This window comes from Paramisgurnus dabryanus, chromosome 10 (genome assembly GCF_030506205.2).
Source record: "Paramisgurnus dabryanus chromosome 10, PD_genome_1.1, whole genome shotgun sequence".
Classification (NCBI taxonomy): domain Eukaryota; kingdom Metazoa; phylum Chordata; class Actinopteri; order Cypriniformes; family Cobitidae; genus Paramisgurnus; species Paramisgurnus dabryanus.
In genome coordinates, this window is record NC_133346.1 from 8,324,653 (window position 1) to 8,347,935 (window position 23,283).

Genomic DNA, 23,283 nt, shown 5'->3' on the forward strand with positions numbered 1-23,283 from the left:
GCTGGAAAATGAGCATATTTAAAAAAAAGTGGAATGTCCCTTTAAAGGGGACAGAGAATGAAAAACCATTTTTACCTGGTCTTTGTTGAATAATGGTAGTCTACCCACATTCACGAACATACAAAAAGTGCTAGACATGCTTAACATCTCAGTCTCATAGAAATTCCTCTTTTAGAAATGTCAGCCAGAAAACGGCCCAATCTGAAAAACTGATGCTTATGACATCACAGGCATCTCACTGCCCCTCCACTTTAAAATAATTGGCTAAATTTTTTGAGTGGCAGCAAAGTCAGCCAATCAGTAATGAGATTGCAAGTTAAGCCAGTAGGGGGAGCCAAATAGGTGCAAAACCACTTGTTTAAAATCCCCCACCCTAATAGAGCTATCTGAGAGAGGTTTTTAGAAAGCTTCTAAGGCATTACAGACCCAAACAAAAAATTTTTTGTCTACATGTTACATCACAGAACAAGGATAAATACTCTGTTCAATCATTCTATGTCACCTTTAACTTGTTAACAAATTTTTGCTTAATCTAAGCCTTGGGCCTAAATGACCTCTTAAAACAGACAAAAAAAATATTTTAGGGAAAAAATCACCATTACTTTTCTAAAACCCTACTTTTTTGAAGCCCTGCTTTTAATCTACTAATGGGAAGGGACCGTTTTAGTTTTATTTACCTAATTTTTTGGGTACCCTGCGATTCTTTCCCTGTGGTTCATTTGTTAAATGACTGAGTATGTTTGTGAGTGACTGTGGAATCAAGTGTGCTTTCACAACCCTGCAATCCTGTTCCTGTGAAAATCTGTGATCTCATCTGTATTCTGCACCGCCATTCCTGCAGGGTAACTTCCTCCCGCAAAGAGTGCGAATGGGGCACCGTCACCTGCCTCTAACAAGCCATATTTGAGAATAAATCACTTAAACAGCACTGGAAAGAGGGCTGGCCTTAGGGCCTGCTTTATTTATTTGCTCTCATTTGCGACATCTCTTCGGTTGATCGTGGTGAATATTAAAGAGAGCGGCAGTTTGGACAGAAAACTGAGAGGCACTGTAGTGAAGGGATGCAAACAAGCTGTTGGTTGATAGAGGAGAACCCTCGAAGCAAAATTTTACCATGAAATGCTGTGCACTGGAAAAAAATTGTTTTTTGATGCTTAAAGGGTTAAAGGAAATCTGTGTACGATGAGAGTTAGGGTGTTTACAGGGAATGGCTGTTTTTTAAGCTGCTGTGTACTTCATTTGCACAGACAAGACAATAAATGAGAGAGGCTGTATCCTTAATTAAACTTCTTTTCTTTTATAGCTACTAATTTAAGTTAACATGGCACATCACCACAAAACCCAGACTTAATTATAGCTTAAAGCATATGCTAAGTGTTAGTTTATGTTCTCGTGTGACAGAAACATTCATTTATTTTAGGGATGAGGGCCGTACCCGATACATACTTCAATTAGACGTATACAAGTAATAAACGTCTGTCACCTTAGCAATGGTAAAACTGGCCTCAGATCAGCAAACATATTCACCGATAAACTGTGTCTTGTATAAGAAGGATTAGAAGATTCCCGAGGGTCTCTACACATTTTAGATTAATTGTCAAGTGCACATGAGGCACAATCATCTAGAAAACTCTGTTGCATCAACAGAATGAAATAATCATCTAACCAAATTAAGAACCTTCCCCTGTAGGATAACATGAAATATTAAATTCATACAGATTCCTGCTAAACTTTTTCGACTCAGAGGCGTGTTTGTATCTCTTGTTATGCAAACATTTGGAAATATGAGTAACAGAGTTATGCATATTTCTTAAAATGTGGGAAGACATTTTCTTGCACTCACCTTAAATCATCTAGCATTGCATTTTATATACATAGGCCTATTTTTTATAACTTAGCCCATGCATTATGATTTAAAGGGGACGTATCATGAAAATCTGACTTTTTCCATGTTTATGTGCTATAATTGGGTCCCTAGTGCTTCTATCAACCTAGAAAATGAGATCAACTTAGTTTTGGTAAACCATTCTCTGCAAGCATGTGAAAAAATAGGTAATTGAAATTTGGCTCACCTTGTGATGTCAGAAGGGGCCCCTTAATCCGCACTATCCAACCACTGCATTGCTATTTAGTGCAAAGATCAGCTCATTTGCATTTAAGGAGACACCCAAAAATGACACATTTTTGCTCACACCTACAAAGTGGCAATTTTAACATGTTATAATAAATTATCTATATGGTATTTTTAGCTAGAACTTCACATCACACTCTGGGGACACCAACGATTTATTTGACATCTGAAGTGTGAAATTTCCCCTTTAACCAAACTGTATTAGGCTACTGTTTTACATAGAGACCTCTTCTTAATCATTGTGCACATATTAGAATGTTTACATATAAGTTATTTAAACGTGTAACTTTATGCTATTATTTATTTCACAATCACATTTGCAAATGAAAATAACACGCATTTCTACCATAGACCGTAAAAAAAATACAGTGAATGATTGCCCTCTGGTGTTTCGTTTCGGAAGTGCACTTTTATTTCCGTTTTTGTAAAACTATTAAAAAGGGTAATGTCAACTTTATAGTCATACATGCAAGTTTATTGAAGTCTTACAGTAAAATAAATATATAACGCTTTATAAAGCAGTATATAATATATATAAAGCACTAAAACAGCTTTAATGATGAATCAAAGTGCTAGTTTGTTTAAACAGTCATTTTTTTGTTTCTAAAAACATAAAAAATCAGGTTCACAGAAACGTACTAAATTCATTAAATACTAAACAACATAAACATTAAATTATAATCAAGCTGCGTTCAGCGCCCGCACAAGCGGAACCTTTAATCCGTAATGTTTCCACACGAACATGAATCAGTCGGACATGCAGGAAGCATGTCAGGTTTTAGTTTCTTTTAAATTACTTTTTAATATTATTTACAGCTGCTGTAACTCTTTTTTGTTTATGTGTGGTAAACCGGAAAAAGTGTTGTCGTGGTCGGTTTCTGATACACGTGTATATACCCGCTATAAATCACAAATATATTACGTTAACTGACAGATCGCAATGTCTAAAGCTGCGACTCCTCTCCGCATTCTTTGCATTCACGGTTATCGACAGAATGGAAACTCGTTCAGAGAGAAAACAGGAGCTTTACGCAAACTCTTAAAAAAACAAGTGGAGTTGGTGTACATTAGTGCACCACACCAAGTTCCAGCCATTAAAAATGAAAGTGAGTATAACATCGGTTATGTACCAAAACCTAATGAGTTGCCTAGCAACCTTAAACCCAATTATGATAAAAGTGCTGTAACCTGGGGGTAACTTTCCGATATTGAAGCCACTACGGAAGTGACTTAAACTGCAATTCATCGACTGGCCGCTAGAGGCTGGGTCAATTCCCATAGACCCCTATTTTAAAATGCCCAACTTTACAGCGGAAATAAATGTGTTTACAGCCTGGTACAAAAAGTGTTTTTGGTCTTTATAGCCAATTTTGCCATTCATGACAACTGTGAGGGGGTTGAATTTTTTGTAACTCATCCGTTTTAATTATATTAAGCCTTAAAGTTCTGCATAATTAAGGGCGTGGCCACTTGAGTGACGGGTGCACTGCCACTGCTGTCACTAGAGTTGAGCTAGGCGGGCATGGTTTTTAGCAACCAGCCACCTCAGCTTTACCCATGTCCCACCTTTTTACCCATTTTCGGTTATCCATGAGTGATGCACTCTGATACACGGCCAAGTTGGTGACGGCAGGGACCGCCTACTGTTGGCTTCAAAAAAGCTTTTCATAAACCTATGGGTGACATCACGGACACAACGTCTATATTTTTACAGTCTATGGTATAAACATTGATATTTATATGTATTTAAAGTCACAGTTGTATTTTTCTTATAAAATTAGCCAATCAGGAGCCAGAGAGGACTGGTGGTGGTGATGAGGACCAGAGAGGCTGGTGGTTCTCCAATGTTCAGGCACGCAGTTTCAATGCAAATGAGGAGTGTGAGAGCAGTCTGGGCCTGGAAGAGAGTGTGGATACTGTAAGGACTGCAGTGAGGGAACTTGGTACATTTGATGGCATCCTGGGCTTTAGTCAGGGCGCCGCCCTGGTGGCCATGCTGTGTGCCCTGCAGGAGCAAAAACTAGAGCCTGATTTTAATTTCCGCTTTGCCATCCTGGTTGCCGGATTCCGCAGTGCTTGTAAACAGCATCATTGGTTCTACGACGGGCCGGCAATTACGATTCCCTCCCTGCACGTGTTTGGACAGGATGATCGAGTAATTCCAGGGAAGATGAGTCAAGATCTACTGCCAACATTTGATGGAGCTCAAGTCCTTGTTCATCCTGGCGGACACTTTGTTCCTGCGGCATCATCGCATAGGCAGACTTACCAGGACTTTCTTAAAAAGTTTCAATGACAGAATTGAGGAAAATGTTTATGGAAGAATGGAATAAAGTAGATTAACTGATAAAGCATTGGAAATTAAGAAATCACTTAGTGATCTGTCACTGTACTCAGGGTAAACTTCCCTATAATAAAAACTTTCAGATTTATGCACATTCAAAGGATTGTATCAGAGTCAATGCATGTTAAGCACTGTCACAGAATATGTGTTATGAAGTTTATTATCGCAGTAAAGTCATATGTATTTATACAGCGCTTTTTTACAATGTTGAGTTGTTTCAAAGCAACTTTTATATGAAAGATGAGAAAAGAAACCACAGAAAAGGGAAAAAATATTAAACATAAAATTAATATAAACTAGACATGCCTTTCCCTGTTACATGCAAATGTCCCTTAAAGGTATACAAAAATGTTTAAGAGCAGGAGTTTTACATTACATAAAGAATTTGCAATAATATTGTAAACAAAAGTAAACAACTTATTTTCATCTTCATTCAGAATTAGTAAACAAATTAATACTCTAAAAATATTTTTTGCATTCTTTTACATGTTAAAATTGTAAAAAAGTAAAAAATTACATTTGCTGTGATTATTTACCACCCATAAATAAACCTGCATTTTAATTTATGGTGACTAATGCAGTACCACCAGTTTCCTGTGGGGGCGGTAGTGAGTGGGTGAATTTTTCATTGCAGCTGTTTATCATTTTGATTTCTCTGTTAGTGTCTGTGTGTGAACTCACAGCAGAGTGGGAACTCTGTGTTCTCTTGTAGCTTAAAGGGAATTTGCGGTCCAAGATTTTTTTATGCATGATGATTTCCAGATGTTTGCGGAAAGCACGCCTCTCTTCTCCCTCACTCTTTCCATGTAGCCAGAGCGTCCCAACACCTTCTCTTTCCGTTTAATGACCTGATCTCTCACTGTTCCTCTAAATATCTTACTCTGTCCCTGGCTCCATCTCCGTCCTATTCTTGTAAATGATAATGAAACAATTTAGTGTGAAAGCTCAGCTAGACAGGGATTTATAGTTTAAAGCCACCCACACTATGAGCGGTTAAAAGTCAAAGTGAACTCAAAACCAACAGTATAGGCCTATTTATCTTCCTAAAACACTTTTCGTTTGTGCTTTTTGATGCATCAAGGAACATTTAAAGAATAAGTAAATAAATAACTTGAATCCTAACTTTTTAGGATCCAGTTACTCATGAAATGATATCACTCAAAGTTGTAATTTTAAGGAAGTTAGATGGGTTGCAAATGACATTTTATGTCAACTGCAATTTATGAAATGGGGTTTTGGTTGGTTGTTTTGTTTTTTTGTCTGTGTGTTGATGGTGTGTATGAATACAGGCGGTCAGACAGACTCAAAGAGGAATGGATAAATCTGGCTGCAGGATAATGTGGTTGACAAGTTTGTTCATGCTTGTAATATAATTCTGATGCTTAACGAAATATAAAACATTGGATTATCCTTGCACATCTTTATTTATAGAGACCAGGGGTCTCCAACCTTTTAATCAGCAAGGGCTACCACAATGGATAAAACAGGCAACTTTTTGATATAGTCTACTTAAAACATTTTTGTTTTACTTATTTTATTTTACTTGTTAATATGTTTTATCATTGTTTAAAATGTTAACATACATACAAGCTAATATAAAAGTATGTTATAAATAAATATTACAATTGAGGCTATTTATAGAATGTGCTTTGGCGGGCATCTCACAGACTCCGTGGGCACCATGTTGAAGACCACTGATATAGACTATTCATGTTGGTTAAAATTATTAGTGTATATATTTTGGTGACAATTATCTCACCCTTAAGACCTAACTTTTTTACCATTAAAGGAGCTGTATGTAGGTTTTCGACTGTACTAAACAAAACAATTAAATATGCTAAGTTAACGTATCTGTTTCTTTGAAAAACAATGCTATAGCCGTTTTCTCTCTCTTTGAAATGCGCCTTTTGTGTCGGAATGTCTGTTGTTGTGTTAGTCTTTATGATCCCGCTCACTGCCAATTCACTCAATAGTGTATTGTGACAGCTCGGTTGCCAGTTATTACCGTAACTCAAATAAGACCTCCGGAGGGCGCAACCTCCGAAATGAGCCACAGACTGGTTTATAAAAATCTAATTTGCAAACATCAAAAAAAATGCAACAGTAAAAATTAGCAGATAAACTTACTGTGTAAGAATCAATGCTTTCAATCCTAGTTGCACTCCTGTAGGTGTCTGGCAACCCATATCACCCAACAGGAGGAGGAGGGGACAGGGTAAAATCATCTCCAATGTTTTGAATTTAGACTGCGGTATCTCTAGATCCATGGTTTTCAAACTGGGGGCCGCGAGATGGTGCCAGGGGGGCCCCAGTTATATGACATAAAAAAATACATTAATTAATCATGAATTCTGTGTAATTGAACCTAAAAAAATAAGGCTACTTACCAAAAGCACTACTTCTTTGTATAATTTAATGTTTTTTTATAAAAATGTTGAGTTTTAGAAAAGTTTTTTGTCACAAATTTTCTTTGGGGGGCCGCGAAGAAATGCACCGTACGCAAGGGGGGCCGCACGCTGAAAAAGTTTGGGAACCACTGCTCTAGATGCCAATAATACATACTGCTCCTTTAACTGTTTTTTATAATCAATAGCATCTGAAGAGCTTGTTTTGAACCCCAAACACATAAAAAACAGCATTTGTTTATTCTTAAAATTGTTGTTTGATGTGGCTAGCAAACCATTTTCCATTGCATGGCAACACAATAAAGACACAATTATTATTTTCCAAAAAGTATAGGGAACTTTTTCATATTTTACCTTTACTTATTTCAGAATTATTTAACACTGCACTGTTAGAAAAAATGATAAAAATATGTACCCCTGCTGTCACTGGGGCAGTACCCTTTAAAAATGTCCTAATATGTATGTACCATTAATACATTTGGTAACAATATATACCTTTGAGATACTAATAAACTCACTTTGGCACTAATATTTACCTCTTAGGTACTTAAATAAAATTAATTATTTAGGTGTAAAGCTGTACTTTTTGAAAAGGTACAGCACCAGGGACAGCTGTGGTACATATTTTGAGCATTTTTCTGGCAGTGAATAATACATAAAGAAGTAGTAGAACTGTCAGAAGTAGTAAAAAGGCTATTTTGAACTTATATCAAATCAATGACCAGGCCACGCACACTAAAGACCCCATTTTAAATATTTAACAGCCTATTCCAATTTGATTTAATTTCATTATTTACCTCTTTCTGTAAATCCCTCCTTTTCACGTTTGTTTTTCCATTCTTCTCCATGCCACGTGTCTCTTTCCCCAGTCAAACACATGGTTTTGATAAATGGGAGACAAGGGAAGAGGAGAAACACAGAAACACCCTCTTGCCAGTAAGTTTTACAACAGCCCTGTGACTCCATCCTTTGGAATCCATGGACTTACACAACAGCATGTGGCCAAGGTTGAGTGAGATAGTTGTGTAAGTTTGGGAATGTCTGGGGAAGGGGGAGTCGTGTGCATTAGGCTGTATTTTGACTCTGGTCGGCCACGGCAGAAGACAAGATGATGCCAGCAACCTGTGTTAAACATAACAGGAGATGGTTTTTTATCTGTGGAATGAGGAAGGTGTGGTTTGGAGAATGGGGCGGAGCTACCAAGTGTTTTATAAAAGTATTTGGACTCAGTAGCCTACTTTCATCCTCTATTACTTCAAGTGACATTTTCACATCCAAGGAATGTACTCAGGGAACGTCACCAGATGTTTTCTCTCAGTTACTGCCTCTGGACCTTTATATTTCTTCTGTTGTGGGTTTTTAGGATAATCTGAGGAGTGATGCAGTTGGAGCAATGATAGTCTTGGGTGCCTAGTATATCTGTCAACGTAACGTATGTATTGGGTCTTACAGTGACGTGTTGGCTATGGTCTCTTCTGAGGTGCTGGTAAAGTGATGTTTGAATCCCTATATTTTAGGATCTTGGGGATTCTTTTTAGGAGAAGTGGTTTATTTACCGTATCGATTTATCTATCTATCTATCTATCTATCTATCTATCTATCTATCTATCTATCTATCTTCTGTAAACTTTAGTTTGATCTTGTTTTGTCTATTGAGAGCAACAGCAGAGGTGTGAATTATATTAAATTGAAATGTGAGGTTTAAATAGGTAATTATTTCATTTAGATTAATTAAGAAGATATGAGCAGGAGAGACTGATGGCATGAAGAAATAATTACGTAAATAAAAAGCATGTAAATGTTTTTCTGGATTGAATCAGCAGACCTATATAAAGAAGCGTGACATATCATATGAAAGTTAATTATTATGAGGTTTTCCAAAAGACTACATCAAGCTTATATTAAAATAAATCTGTTATAATGAAGAGGTCAGGGCATTGCTTAAGAGGTGTGGCATTGAAAGGGATTAGACTAAATATTTATCAAAAAAAAAAAATTATTGTGAGGTCACTCTGATGTCACTCTGTGATAAAGCACATGGATCCTATTTACATTCTAAAAAAATGCTGGGTTATATTCAACCCAGCGTTGGGTCAAAAAGGGTCGAGCCCAGCCGTTGGGTTGAATTAACCCTGAAAATGTTTATATTTGATCCAACAATGTCTTTAAACCACCCAGCATTTTTAGAGTGTAAATATGGTCCATTAAATTACAACCCAACAGGCTGGGTTTGTCCCTTTTTGACCCAACGCTGGTTTGAAAATAACCCAGCAATTTTTAAAATGTACAAACAAAGAATAAGAGGGTGCTCAAGGGTAATATTGGCATGCTACTGTACTTTTGAAATTATCTTATTTTATTACTTTTATTTCAGTTACATATATACAAGTAATTTGCATGATGTTCACAGTAATTGAGCATTAAAAAAAATAAGTTAAACTATAAAAAGTAAGTCTTATGTTATTACATGACAAACAGCCCCAGAAGGCATACTGAGGGTTTGTCTCGTGGGTTTCGTGACCGGGTTTCTTTTTTGCCTTCCAAGGGTCAACAAGTGTTTTATAACCAAGCTACAAAAATTCTCAGGAATTTAGGACTTCCTCCAGCGAAGTGTGGTTTGAGTTACTTATTATTTATTTCCAGTCTGATCCAAACACACAGCTCTGCCGCTTCATGGTTTTCCTGTTTATGTGGACAGTGTGTACCATGGCAACAGCCAAAAATCCATCTGTCTTCTACAGTCATGTGTACTTGCATTTGTTTCTGCTTTATTTATTTTTTTTCAGTAATAAGTGATATCAGTGATATTATTAAGTTTTGAGGGAATACTTGTGGTTTGGCTGTTCCATCTGGTGCCTTTTTTATGGGACAGAGTGGGGTCAATTGGAGGTGGAGCTGATAAACATTGATAAATGCTACCTTTATCTTTCTAAATTTAATGCATACATTTGTATTGTATGGTGTTTATTTCTGTAAAATAGATATGTAGGCAATTAAAATCTATAAAAGGTTTTATTAGGACAGTATAATGTATTGATGACCTCTTACACTTTAAAGATTTTATTTTTTCAAATACTTTGCTATGATTATTTAGTAATATATTATTGTCAGCACTGCTATATGTCTATTTATGAAGCTTTTGGCCCTGAACAGTAAGAGTTTATGTGCTGAGGTTCAAATATTAGCACATGGTCTCTTACTTGTAGGGAAAAGAGTCTCTATCATCAACCTCTTGTTATTTTTGAGTGCCTGGATTAAATTGATGTATTTACTTGGAAGATTAATTTTGATGAATTATGTTTGCATGAATCTTACTTGGGCAAACATATGATCTTAAAGAAGAGACCCATAAAAAATGAAACATTTAAGGATTCACATCTAAACTAAGCAAGAACTAAATGTTTAATAAAAATAATTTGAAATAATGAAACAAAATCTATTGTCTTCACATGCCGAAATTTTATTGAATCATTTATATTTACAAAGATTTCACTTTTCATTATTTTATCAAAAATCTAGTCTATTCTGCAGTTACATTCTCTTTCCTCCAGAGGGCGACATATGACTGGTAAATATTGACTAAAAAAGGTCCATATTCTGTTGCTAGTCTCTGCAGTGCAAAATAAAATTATACGAGACAACCTTGTTAATTAAATATTTGTTAATTATTCAACTGAGTACACCGGGACACCTGCCCTACTATCACAGATGGCACTGCAACCAATAAAAAAACATGTGTTTTATCAAATGCATAACATATTCTGTCACTTATTTAAAATCTTACTTTCATTAAATTTGCTTCTGTCTGTTCCACAGGAATGTTTTTGGAAAAGGAGCCTTTATTGGCATCCAGTATTAGAATGAATCACTTGGCCATCAAGAAACCTTCTGTATCATCAAGGTACAGAGCAGAAATTACATTTATTAGATCAGAAGATATATGAGGTTTCATTAATCTGTATATGCTTGCTAAAAGAGTTATGTTTCATTTGTCATTCATAAAAATAAAGTTTACAGTAAGTAAAGTTTCATCTAACAGTGATCTTTGTGTTAGGAGACTTTGACCTACTTTCTGAAATCAAATCATTCTGCAAATGCCTCCTCACCATATTGTCTGGTAACACACATAAAACATCATTTAGCCTGCGAGTAACAATCATATTTGGTGCTTCTTGTTGTCGCTATGACACCTGCCCCTTGGCGACCATGGCTGTAGACTGTTACCACGTGCCGTCGCTACAGTAACAATCTAAAGCCACGGTCACCATGGAGACAGCAGAGGTAGGAAAAAGGAGGTGTTGGCATGGTAACTGGAAATAGTGCAGTCCTATTGGCTTGTCAGATGAAACGCCAAGCCTCCATAGCACAGGGCTCCCCCAATGCAGGCTCAGTTACACACAACTGTTTGCCGTCACAGCAGAGTATTTTTGATGTGTGTGTGTGTGTGTGTATATGTGTGTGTTCCCTTTCCAGCTGCTTTAGCTCTGTATAACCATCCTCTGTATCTGCACCGTCTGTTTTAAATGTGATGTTGAGACACCGTATCACTCTTTTTATACAGTAAGTCAGTGGCTGGATCCAGACTTCAGTAGCCATGACTGTAGACTGTTACTGTACTGTTGGACTCCATAATCAGTAAGCAGTCTAGAGCCAAGGTCATGAAGTACTGGCATAGTCTGTGAAGACTCTCATTAAAGGCATGTTGGGTAAAACCTGGAGGAATTCTGCAGAAGGAGAGATAAAACTGATACTGCAATTAAAGAAAAGCAATTACAAAAACACAAAATCTGTCGGATCTACACAACACAAGTAAAGCAAGTTTTATTAGTATAGGCACAAAAGTGTATGAATAAAAAACTAAATTACTGTTTAGATATCAATGATATTTATGATATTAATTATACTGTGGATTCACATCAGTGTTATTGCATTAAGGAGCAATGGCCAAGCAGAGTGTTCGGGGAACATTGTTTCCCATGGGCACAGCTGATGGGTCAGTGACGTAGATGCCGGCTTGAACCTCTTTAAACATTTCCTGTAAGTTTATTATTAGTGTTAAATTAACCCGAGACCCCCTGATTCTCGGTGTCATTTACTGTATTCACTCTTATGTATTAGTTAAGTTACAGGCAGTAGTCTGAAAGGCGGATGTTGCCGCTGTCCGTGGTGCTGAAGCACCATATTAACTATTCAGACAACCAATTTAGCATAGCAATCATCACATGGGTAATATTGAAAAATATTGCAGTTAAACGTATGCCGGATTAAGTTGTTATTAAGCATATTAACCACAGCCTACTAGAAGCAGATGCAGTTGCTTTGTTTGGCTGGCGGATGCAACTTTGGAGAGTTTTACAGTTCACGTGAAGGGTAACCAAAAATCGTTCTCTAAAATACGTTTTAAATATTTGTTTTAGCCTTCCAAAGTACAGACTACAAGAGGCACAGTGTCGGCTATGCGAATTTAATTTTATGGTCATTTATATCAATAAATAAAGGTTTTCTATTTGAATGCAAAGCAGATGCCCACTTCATTTCAAAACACCCCCGCATAAAATTAAAATAAAGGTCTGTACTGCAGTGTGTGTGTGTGTCAATGTGTGTGCGTGTGTGTGTGTCAATGTGTGTGTGCGTGTGTGTGTGTGTACTGTCTCTTTAAAGGGTTACAGTAGGTGACTACGAATCATCTGCAAAGTGCGCAAGAGTGACGCAGACCTGACTTCAGAGCTTGAAAATACGTCATAGGATCCATGTAGAAAAAAAGGTGAACGGAAACGTTGGGTAGGAAGGAAAACTCTACGTTCAAGAGAGGGAGGTGAAAACCCAATCTGTTGGATATAACGGCGACAATTAAAGGATGGAGGTAGAGGTACGAGGGCATAGACCGGAAGGGTTGGGGGGAGTCTAGAAAGGTGTACAGAAACACAACGAAAGTGGTCGAAATCTACGGATGTCACACATTGGCGAATAGTAGGGGTCATTGGATCCTTTATATGTTTTTGACATTAAAGTATTGGCGTTTTACATAAAATCAGTCAATAAATACACATACATTAAAAATATATATTTGACCTCTGATGATGTCACTATAGACTGCAAATAATTCTTCAAGAGGTCACAAATTAATTATCTTCTTTATAATTTTTTTTTTTGAAACATTATTTAATTGATAAACTCAAGAATGTCTTTCCTTTTATTCCCTCGCCACCTGCTTTATTCATTTGTTCGCTCGCTTTAATGAAATGAGCTTCATGCTGCCCACGTGCGATAAAAGTGAGTCACACTGCAGTAAGTTTCGAGTCATCTGCAATATGCCGTACAGCATTTAATAAACCCGCATAAAAATGTGTCTTATGAATAATAAAAACTTCTAAGACTTTTTTGTCACATTTGAATCATTCCCACATAAATAAACAATTTACCAATTTAAACCAAAGAGTGGCAAATCCCACTTACCTGGAAATACAAGTCTCCTTGTGAAAAAAATAGGATTTTAACGGCTGTCCGGATAGCTGGTGCTCCAGGTGGACAGCTCGCTTTCCACCGGTTTACACCTAACTGAGTGAAGAGTTTAACCGGCCGGTTCCCTCTCATCTGAACGTCTCCATATGGGCCACTGTCTACATTCGTCGTTTTCCTGGTAGAAACAAGCAGCTCTCACCCGTTTCTCCATCTACCGTGCGCTTTTTATAGCTATCTGATAGTACTAGTAAGATGGAGAGGGAGGGGGACTCATTCACTAAAAAGCATCACCTACTCAACTACGTGCGTGCACTACGTCATTGACGGAATTTTGTCAACGGGGCTGCTATTTATAAAGACCAAGCGGAGAGTTTGGATTTTCACAGTGATCCTGAAGCAGAGTTAAACGAGCAATGGTTTTTGTATATTTATATGTCCAATTCCTGTTAGTTCCTGTTTTTGCTTGTGCCATCCATTAAAAAGTAGTGGTTGATGTTTAACCTATTTATATGTGCATTTTGTGTGCTGTACTTTTAAATTCGATTTAGAAAAAAAAAAACTTTCTTCCAATTTAAGTACATCAATAATTTATTAACCCAACGAAAGTCTAAACAGGTGTTTATCTCAATGTTTATCTCCAGAGTGTCTTTGCGAGTGATTCTTTGCTTATCGTTCACCATATAGCGCGAGGGCAGCTTGGCAAACTGGCGGTAAAATAATAATTTTATATCGATATGGACAAGGGTTTTAATCTTGCACCCATCCGTCCCATCCAGTAGGATTTTTACCGTAGCGCGCAATCTCTGCGTATCGCGTCGTTAAATCATTCCCAATTGCTGCGTTTTCACATTACTTATTCAGATAGACGTCATACGGCACAGGATTGTAAGCATCCTTAAATCGATACAAGTGTAACTCGATTTGAAGTCTCTAGGTGCATCGAGATCACGAAAATACGCACAACCGTAGTCTACGTCCTCATGACCAATTCTGGATAGAGATTTGGGGAACCCGGAGACGTAACGCTCGTTTGAGACGCTCTCGTATTCTCCTCCTGGACGTGGGCTGATCGAGACCGCGGAATACACCGCGTGCCCCCGCAAAGGGTACGTCCCCAAGGAAGTTTGCACATTTTCGCACTTTTGCTGTGCTTTTTACTACCACCTTATGTACAATATAATAACATATTATTTAAAATTTCATTTATCGAATTTAACATTTTCATATTCTCTCAAATAAATGTAAACATATAGCTTTGGTACCAATTTGTACATTTTAGGTATTAATATGACTATTTAGGTATTAAGGTGTAGGCTACTTTACCACCAGCTTTTGTACTTTTATTTCTGAGAGTTTATGCTTGGTCTTTACTGAGATAATAATGTTTTAATAAACTAAGCATACTATAGTTTTAAACTAACTTTATTAATTATTATATTTTAATAAAGACATTATCTGGCAAATATTTTGGTGTCAGTTCTACTATTTTATGGACATTGTAAAAATGTGCACAAGAAATACAGTATACTGGCTGTCAAGTAGGTAGGCCTATAGAAAATTACAGCTAATATAACTATTAAAGAATATATTCGGTATACTGCCACCATAAATACAATACATCCACCATACAAAGATACAATTATTACACAACTTGACACTATACGGGGTAAGTTGTCACATTCTGTGTGTATCATTATGTTTGCAAGTGCCAATACCACTTACCTATTTGACATATGCTTTGATCCAAAATGACTTACAGAGCATTCAGTTATTCATCAGTATGTGTGTTCCTTGGGATCAGACCCATGACCTTTGCTTTGCTAGCACAATCCACTACCAGTTGAACTACATGAATGTATTACATGAACCCATTATCATGTAGCTAAGTGTATTCTATATGTGTACAGTAATTAGTACTTATAATTATTAGAAATACAGTACCTACTCTATAATTATTACTGGCTGATCCAAAGTTACTTTGTTTGCCTGTAGTATGACTAATAGCTTTATTATTACAGTAATACAATCATTGAGACAGATCTGTTGAGAGGCTCTGTTTCTGAACCCTGAATCTTCATTGACAATTTTTGTGCATCTGTATCTTCAAGAATTTGGAAACTAAAAACAAAGCAGGTGCTACAAGAAATGCTAATAGGACAATATGACATTTATTAGCTTTTGCTTGAGGTTTAACTAGCTTTTTAAAAAAATATTTTGGGTGAACACATGTTATCCTCTTCTTTGAAACATACAGAACAGATTGCAGGAAGCTCAATGGCACATTTTAAATCTTTTTTTATTTCAGAGCCGTCGAGAGAAAATAACTAAGGGAGACGCTGAGTGGGTCGAGTCTTTGGGAGGCTGCGTTTACTTCCGTTCTATTTTCAGAGGCCCATGTATCTCCTCATCAGGGCTTTCTTTTTTTGTCATTTCTGCCTCCTCTCTGCATCTTTTGCTTGTTTGATTCAAATTTGCTTATGAGTTTCATCCAGCTGTGATAAGTTTTTATATTTTTGGACTGTACGCTTTAGACTGCAATACAGAGTTAATAATTTTAAAAACATTTTAAACTCCAAATTAACTCAAAAAATATATATATAGAGTTTATTATTTATTGATTTATCTTTATATATTTATACAGGTTGTTGGTGGTGTGTGGGCATAATTTGCACTGTGCTGTCTGTTAAGCTTCCATAAAAGAAATAACTAGATGCTGTATTTTGTCATCAACTCTCTCTCTCACTTTCTCTCTCTCTCTCTCTCTCTTACGTTGTCACTTCCGCCCACCCCTCTCATCCTGCTCTCTTCCTCCCTCTCCCAATGTAATCGCCCCCACAGAAACTGTCACCTCCCTCTCTCTCTTTTTCTCTACCTCCTTCTCGTGTCTCTGCTCGTTGTCGCTGTATTGTTCTGTCTTCCCACTTGTGCAGATGTTGTTCGGTTTGCAAGCAACACTGATAATGATATCTGAATTTTTGATGATTGATTCCGAACAGCGAGACTCACTGTCTGGAATCAGTGACAGTAGCTCGGTATGCCCTCTGTCTTTTGTTTGCCTCGCTTTTCATTTTTTGTGTCTTGGTTTGTATTCACCACACAGAATGCATTCAGATCAATATGAAAACCCCACAACCCTCCCTAACTTTCTGCTTCCCTTCTGTTCACCTCCACCCACCCACCATGTCTCTGTCTCTCTCTCTCTCTCTCTCTCTCTCTCTCTGACTCATGCAGAAATCCCTGCATGCCTGAGCCTAGTTTGTGTCTTCTCTCTCTGATTGCAAGGCTGACTCGCATATAATGAGGTTTGCTGGAGAGAAAGAGAGAAAAAGCATGAGGGAGAGGCAAGTGGGTTCTGATTGGTAAAACCCCCTCCACCCCCGCGTGTTCATTCACACACGCACACACCTTTAGTCCCCCTTCGTACACATGCTCATATTCGTATTCCACCTGCCACACCCACCCCATCACTCAACACATGCAACCACGCATTTACAGATGCAGGCAGAAAGTTAGACATCAAAAGAAGTTCTATTAGCATATGTGTGACCAAAAATGGTCCAGTGCACAGATGACTGTATTGTCACTACAGCAAATGAGTGTATTTGTGGGTGGAAATGTAGGTTGTGTGGTCCACCAACATAGCAGCCACATAGTGACACACACAAAAAGAAAAATCAGAATGTGCAGTTATTGCATTAAGGAGTTTTGGAGTTAAATGAATATTTCACACAAAAATAAAAATGCTGTCATTTCATGTTATTCTAAACCTGTAGGAGTTTCTATCTTTTGAAAAGAAGATCATTAAAAAAATGATTGTACTGTAAGCACACATGATGGTACCCACTGACTTCTATATTAAAACAAATATTTGAAAGTCAATGGGTACTGTCAAGAAGTCTTCATGGTCTACTCAGATCCGAAAACCCGAGGTCCGACCCGAGACCCTACCGGGTGATTCTCACGAAATCCAGACTTAAAAGGTATCCAGCATCAGATTTTTTTTTAAAGCCATTGAAGCCAATAATTTTTTTTTGCACATAAGGTCTGAACTTACTATAACCATTATTTTGAAAGGATTTAAAAAATATTTCCTATAGAATTATTTACATTTTTTAGATTATCATTATCAAAAATTATCATTACCGCAACATGATATTGCATTAAATATATGCATTTACAAACTCATGTTTTGGTAATGAGAACTAAAAAGTTGGTACTATGACAAACAAAATGTAAACTTTTATCTGAAGAGAAAAAATAAGAACTGCTTACCTGGTAGCCATCTTGAGTGTCACAGTCAATTATATCCAGTGTTGTGGATAACGCATTACAAGTAATGTGCATTACGTAATAATATTACTTTTCTGAAGTAACGAGTAAAGTAACGCATTACTTTTTAAATGTACACATTAATATTTGAGTTACTTTTTCAAAAAAGTAATGCAAGTTACTTTTTTAGTTTAATTAATTTGATAAAAAAATTATGTACTGAATTAAACTAAACATAGTCACGTCATGCATTCTATGCGTACACACCTGTGCAGGAACAGTTTTAGTCAGAAACTGAGATGGTATGCCAAAGCTCGACATTTTTGTGATGAAATATGCAATTTCTGAATGCAGAACTTTTCAGTCATAAAAACACCTGCAAGGCATGAAAGAGATCAAGCCTCAGCCAAGAAAAAGTAACGCAAAAGTAACTAAAAAGTAACGTAAGCATTACTTTCCATGAAAAGTAACTAAATAACGCAATAAGTTACTTTTTTTGGGAGTAACTTAATATTGTAATGCATTACTTTTAAAAGTAACTTTCCCAACACTGTTATATCCCTTCCAACATTTTTTTTTAAATGTTAGTTCCTTGAGGGCTTAAACAATGATTGAAAATTGTTGCGGAGGATGAGAAAATTTTTCTTGGACACATTTATATTCCTTATTATTGTCTCTACATTTACCAATGATCACCAAATACCACATGTTTCTTTACTGTAAATGTTTATAGTAAAACATGCACTGAAGCTTTTTATTTTTTTGATTTTTTTAATTATAAATATTTCCATGTCAAGGAACCCAAATCCAGTCATGGACACATTGCCGTAATGAACATTTTCCCCTTAAATGTGGGAAAAACAAAACAAAATTTTTTGTATGATGTCATTTGAAATCATGTGCAAAATAGTACATGAAGAGATGTTTGTAACTGTATGCTTCTTATTTTGATACTCTTACATTGCATTTACTTTTTTTATCAAAATGTTTCATGACACCTCATAAGTCTAATTTCACGAGAATCACCCTATTATGTTCGGATCTAAAACTTTCACATGCGCTTCGGACATGGGTCGTGTATAATATTAGTGGCATCGGGTCTCGGGTAACGTAAAATGAATGTGTTTTTGCCGAACAAACCTGAGAAGACCCTAACTACCTCACGGGTGTGCATCGAGTCCTTTTCCAACCCCTCCTCTGTTTGCCAAGAGCGCTTGTGACTTCATGTGACTGGCGGTAGGTGCCTGATGGTGCGTGTGGGACTGCAGACTGCACACACGTTGGTTTCATTTACATTAGGGTCCAGTCAGGTTAAAAAAAATTGTCACTGGGTCGGTTCGGACTCAAGTCTAATTTTCTCAGGTTTGTCTTGGGTCAGGTCTTTCTTTTTTATTTTTTATTTATGCACATCGGGTTCAGGTAAAAAGTGATTCAGGTCATTTCTGGTCAGGTACATTTCTCTGGACCCAAGAAGACCTCTACTGTCAAGTATGTGCTGACCAGCATCATTTATCAAAATATATTTTCTGTTCAACAGAATAAAGAAACTAATTCATAGAGGATTAGAGAAACATAAGGCTTGAGTAAATGACAGAATTTTTTATATTTGGGTGTACTATCCCTTTAAGAAGCTATCTGGTCTTGCTTAATGTAGTCAGGTTGTTTTTGACTTCTATGAAACCAATTTATTTAGATATTGCCAGCTTACCTCTTTAATAAATTTTACAGTGAACACTAACTATGCACGGTATTATACACAGTATTCACATTATACACATAATATAACCATTAAACATATAATAATTTGTAAAAATCAGTTCATTGATTAATTTATATGAGTACACTAAAATATTTAACACCATTGAAATAAACCTAAATACATTAGGTGTAGTAACAAAATTTAATGAAATAAATAATCAGCCAGAAGTAGATTTAAATACCAGTACAAATGTATTATAACATTTTATACTGAATACCAATTTTTTGTTAGTACACTAAGCAGCTTGCAAATTAAACACTTCCTTTGCTTTGTAGGAAGTTCAGTATTTCTGCTCTCTCTCTCTCTCTCTCTCTCTCTCTCTCTCTCTCTCTCTCTCTCTCTCTCTCTCTCTCTCTCTCTCTCTCTCTCTCTCTCTCTCTCTCTCTCTCTCTCTCTCTCTCTCTCTCTCTCTCTCTCTCCCCTTTCTCTTCTGTACATCCTCCTCCCTAGAGCTTTACTGTGAATTAAACATTAAAAAGCTTTCAGAGGTTTGGGGTTATTGGGATGCATATGTCATTGCTCTATACCTTCACTCTCTCTCTCCGTTTACTAATTCCTTCGCCTTTCTTTTTTTCTGCCTGGCTGCTCTCATCGCATTATCTCTACCTTTCTTATTGTTCTTTCTGCACCCTCCACCTCTTCATTTAATTCTCTCATATTAATCAATGTCTCTTTTTTACCCATGTGTCACCTGGATCACTTCATACCTCTGTTCACTATCATCCACCTCTTCCCTCATTACTTTTAAAAGTTGGCTTCAGCCGATCACCCACCTCCCCTCTGACATCCCAAGGGAAAGCGGGGGAGAGAACGACGGGAAGGGAGGGAGGGATAAATGAGGGGGCAGGAAAAACCCCTGGTGTTCTGAATTCACCTGCAGAAAACTCCCTGCCTTTCCCACCTCCGCTTTACTCATCTGTATTCTGATCCTTTCTCTGTGCTCTCCCTCCCTCTTCCTACCTTTATATCCCTCACACCCCCTCCTCTGTTGGCCCTCTGTATTATTTCACCTGCAACACAGTGCAGCACTCAAGCATCAATGGCAAATTACTACTTGACAATATGTACGTCAGAAATGCAGTTTTACACTTTTTATGTGGTAATTCACAACAGTTGAGATGTACTAGATTAGTGCATAAACTGGTATAAAATTAAAAGACAGCTATTTAAAAGTACTGTTGTGGTGTGTACCGGTTATACTATAGTACTAAGAAGCTACAATAAAAATGTGTTGATTTTTTTGTGATGTACTATGGTAATTTAAAAGTGCCAAGATGTTATATATATATTATAATTCACAGTATAATGGTATTGTCAACTTGTACTTTCACTTTATATCATCACAAACTATCTAACTGACAAAAAATATGTATTCATTTGCATTATAGGATCCCTGAGTGCAACACATATGTAACATCCTACATAGGTCACGTGATACTGTACAGTTGAGAGGAAGATCTTCCATAAATGACGAATTCGGACAAAAATGGTGCCTGTCTCTTTAAATGCCTGGCTGATGCCATGTTGCTAGGGAAATGAAGCTGTTTACTCCAACATCAGTGTGAGCTGTCCGAGTCTCCTGTGTCCATGTTTTCTCTCTTTCTCTCTCTCTCTTTCTCTCCCCCCTCTTTCTCCAGCGTTTTCTGCACTTCTTTTTCAGTCTAATGGCACTGTTTTCCTCCTATTTGCCCCATGCTGTCAGAAAATGTCATTAAACAGGACCAGGCTAAGTTGTTATTAGTGATTTGCAGAATCTGTCGTACGGATCTCATAAATGAGTGTGATGAGTGGAATAATAGCAAACTGATCCTATAAACCACATTTAAATAAAGCTTATTATCACTGGAATTCGCCTTTTTTCAGCTTGTATGTGTTTGTTTAGACATAAAGTTAACACTACAGAATGTAATAGGTAATGTGTAATGCAATAATACAGGTCAACATAGCAGTTCAAGGAGACGTGAGAATTAAAAGATAAAACTATGCAGAGAAATGTCTGACGGACGTCCTTGAGGATGCACTCTATAATGCAACAACACTGACACCTCTGGCCATGCGCTGGAACTACACTTCACAGTTTTAACAAAAAAAAGATATATATTATTACAAACGAAAGAAAACGTTTTAAGATATATATATTTCAAGTGTTTTTCTTGTTTTTGTTCCCGGTTTGTCGTGATTTTTTCCCACTTCTCCCATTTACACACACGCGACCACATAGCACATGACTCACAAGAATGACTCATAGTATCCACCTCTCTGTTCTCACTGAACCCTGCCATCCCTTAGAGAGAGAAAGAGAGAAACAGAGAAAGAGACTGATGTAGTAGGTGATGGCTGCGTGAGACAGGGAGATATTTCATTATTTTCATTAAGCTGTCATCAGGACTTGATAGCTGAACAATGTAATTGCTGGCTGTGAGGCTGTGTCCAAGCCAGAATTTTGTAATTTGATCTGTGATTTGCTTAGATTCAAGCTGTTATTGTTTTCTAAACGGTGTATTTTAAATGATAATCAAATCTTCAAAATAAAACCCACAACCGAGTGACACGTTAATTTCGGCTTTTTCCTCACTAAGAAAATGATGCTTCATTTCCCATAATAACCTGACTAGAAATAACATGTTTTTCACTGCAAGAGTTGTTAAAGTGAGAAGGGAGCCGGGTCTAATTAAAGTCAAGGGGAGAGCAATGTTTAGCAGTCTATTTTAATCACTGAATATACCAGTCACTATAACAAAGTACTTAAGAACCTTGTTCATATGAATACTATGGTAAATGGTTAATTTCATTTGATAAGCATTCAAAGCTATGATTTAAGCCACTAAAACAATAATTTGCATCATTGATGGCCAGTCATTCTTTGTAAAGTAATTATAATTCCATTTTAAACCCTTAAATATTACAAAATAAAGAGCTTTTTTTTATTTGTTTTGTTTGCATAATAATATATTGATTATTGTTTAGTATGTGTATATCTAATATATTTTGTGCATTCATTATTTATTTTTCTTATATAATAAAAATAGCCTACAAGCCACTCCGCCTGTGATTACGTCAGAAATTCCAAACGCGTTTTGATTGCTCTCAAGATTTTTGGCCCGACAGAGCCACCGTGTGTTTGTGTTTGGTTCCGACGAAAATGGCGGACGAACTGGAGCGAGTACGAATTACAGCCGCGGAGCTACGAGCAGAAGCGGCGAATTTCATTACACAGTGCGATAATGTAAAAGGTCAGAGTTTCCCTAAGTATTTTTGCAAAAGCAAGGACGACAGTAGTCAGGCATTAGCTTAATTTTGAGATGTTATTGAAAACTTACGGTTCAGTTTGCTAATGGCTAACTAGCATAACAGTTAATAATAGTCTTCGCTCATGTGGGTTGAGCGGCGCCTGTTTTAAAAACCTTTCCCATCTTTTGCGTGATTTTTCACAAACGTCACGTAAGCAGTCATTCCATTCGTACGTTTCTGTATTTGTGTTGACAAGGAAGTCTTATGCTAACTATATCAACAATGAAGGCGGCAAACTAAATTAATGAAGTAAATTCATTAATACCGTTTAACTTACTAGAATCTAAGTATCACCAGCTTTCAAAATCCATCTCTTTATCTTCAATATTTACGATTGTTATTGCTGTCTATTTGAGTTCAGTTAATGACAGTTACAACGCTAGCCTTAACAGTAGGCTACATGGCAACAGGTTAGGATGTCATAGCAACAGCGTCTAGTCTAGATTGTTTGATCACCAACCGCATTATACATATTGTGAATTATCACATTTTCTCCATGCTTGAATAATAAATAAAACCAATGTATTATTTTGGTATTGTAACAAATTATCATAACGCATGTGTTCCTTAAAATGATATGTATGGTAATTGTGATGGTGTAATTTACCCAGTAAAATTATTA

The 23,283-nt window shown here is 36.8% G+C and overlaps 2 protein-coding genes and 1 long non-coding RNA gene across 4 annotated transcripts in view; 2 read left to right on the top strand and 1 right to left on the bottom strand.

Moving 5' to 3' along the window:
• Positions 1 to 2,866: 2,866 nt before the first annotated feature.
• On the top strand, positions 2,867 to 4,933 carry ovca2 (OVCA2 serine hydrolase domain containing). The gene is made up of 2 exons (XM_065260551.2): positions 2,867 to 3,237; positions 3,913 to 4,933. The coding sequence occupies exons 1-2, from the start codon at positions 3,072 to 3,074 to the stop codon at positions 4,425 to 4,427; spliced, it is 681 nt and encodes a 226-aa protein (XP_065116623.1). The 5' UTR covers positions 2,867 to 3,071; the 3' UTR covers positions 4,428 to 4,933.
• A 336-nt stretch (positions 4,934 to 5,269) lies between these two features.
• On the bottom strand, positions 5,270 to 15,939 carry LOC135742341 (uncharacterized). Its single transcript, XR_010530006.2, has 3 exons — positions 13,337 to 15,939; positions 7,678 to 8,002; positions 5,270 to 5,384 (listed from the first exon to the last, which is right to left on the bottom strand). It is a non-coding gene; the product is annotated as an uncharacterized lncRNA (long non-coding RNA).
• The window catches only part of smg6 (SMG6 nonsense mediated mRNA decay factor), a 29,582-nt gene continuing 14,342 nt past the window's right edge, over positions 8,044 to 23,283 (top strand). Inside the window, exon 1 of one of the 2 annotated variants that reach the window (XM_065260548.2) lies at positions 8,044 to 10,781. Coding sequence is in view for 1 of the 2 variants with exons in the window: in XM_065260547.1 (XP_065116619.1) it covers positions 22,513 to 22,603 (91 nt within the window). In the remaining variant the exon portion in view is untranslated. Of the gene's footprint in view, positions 10,782 to 22,470; positions 22,604 to 23,283 lie in introns of those variants that run through there. The other variant, XM_065260547.1, reaches the window with a different exon arrangement.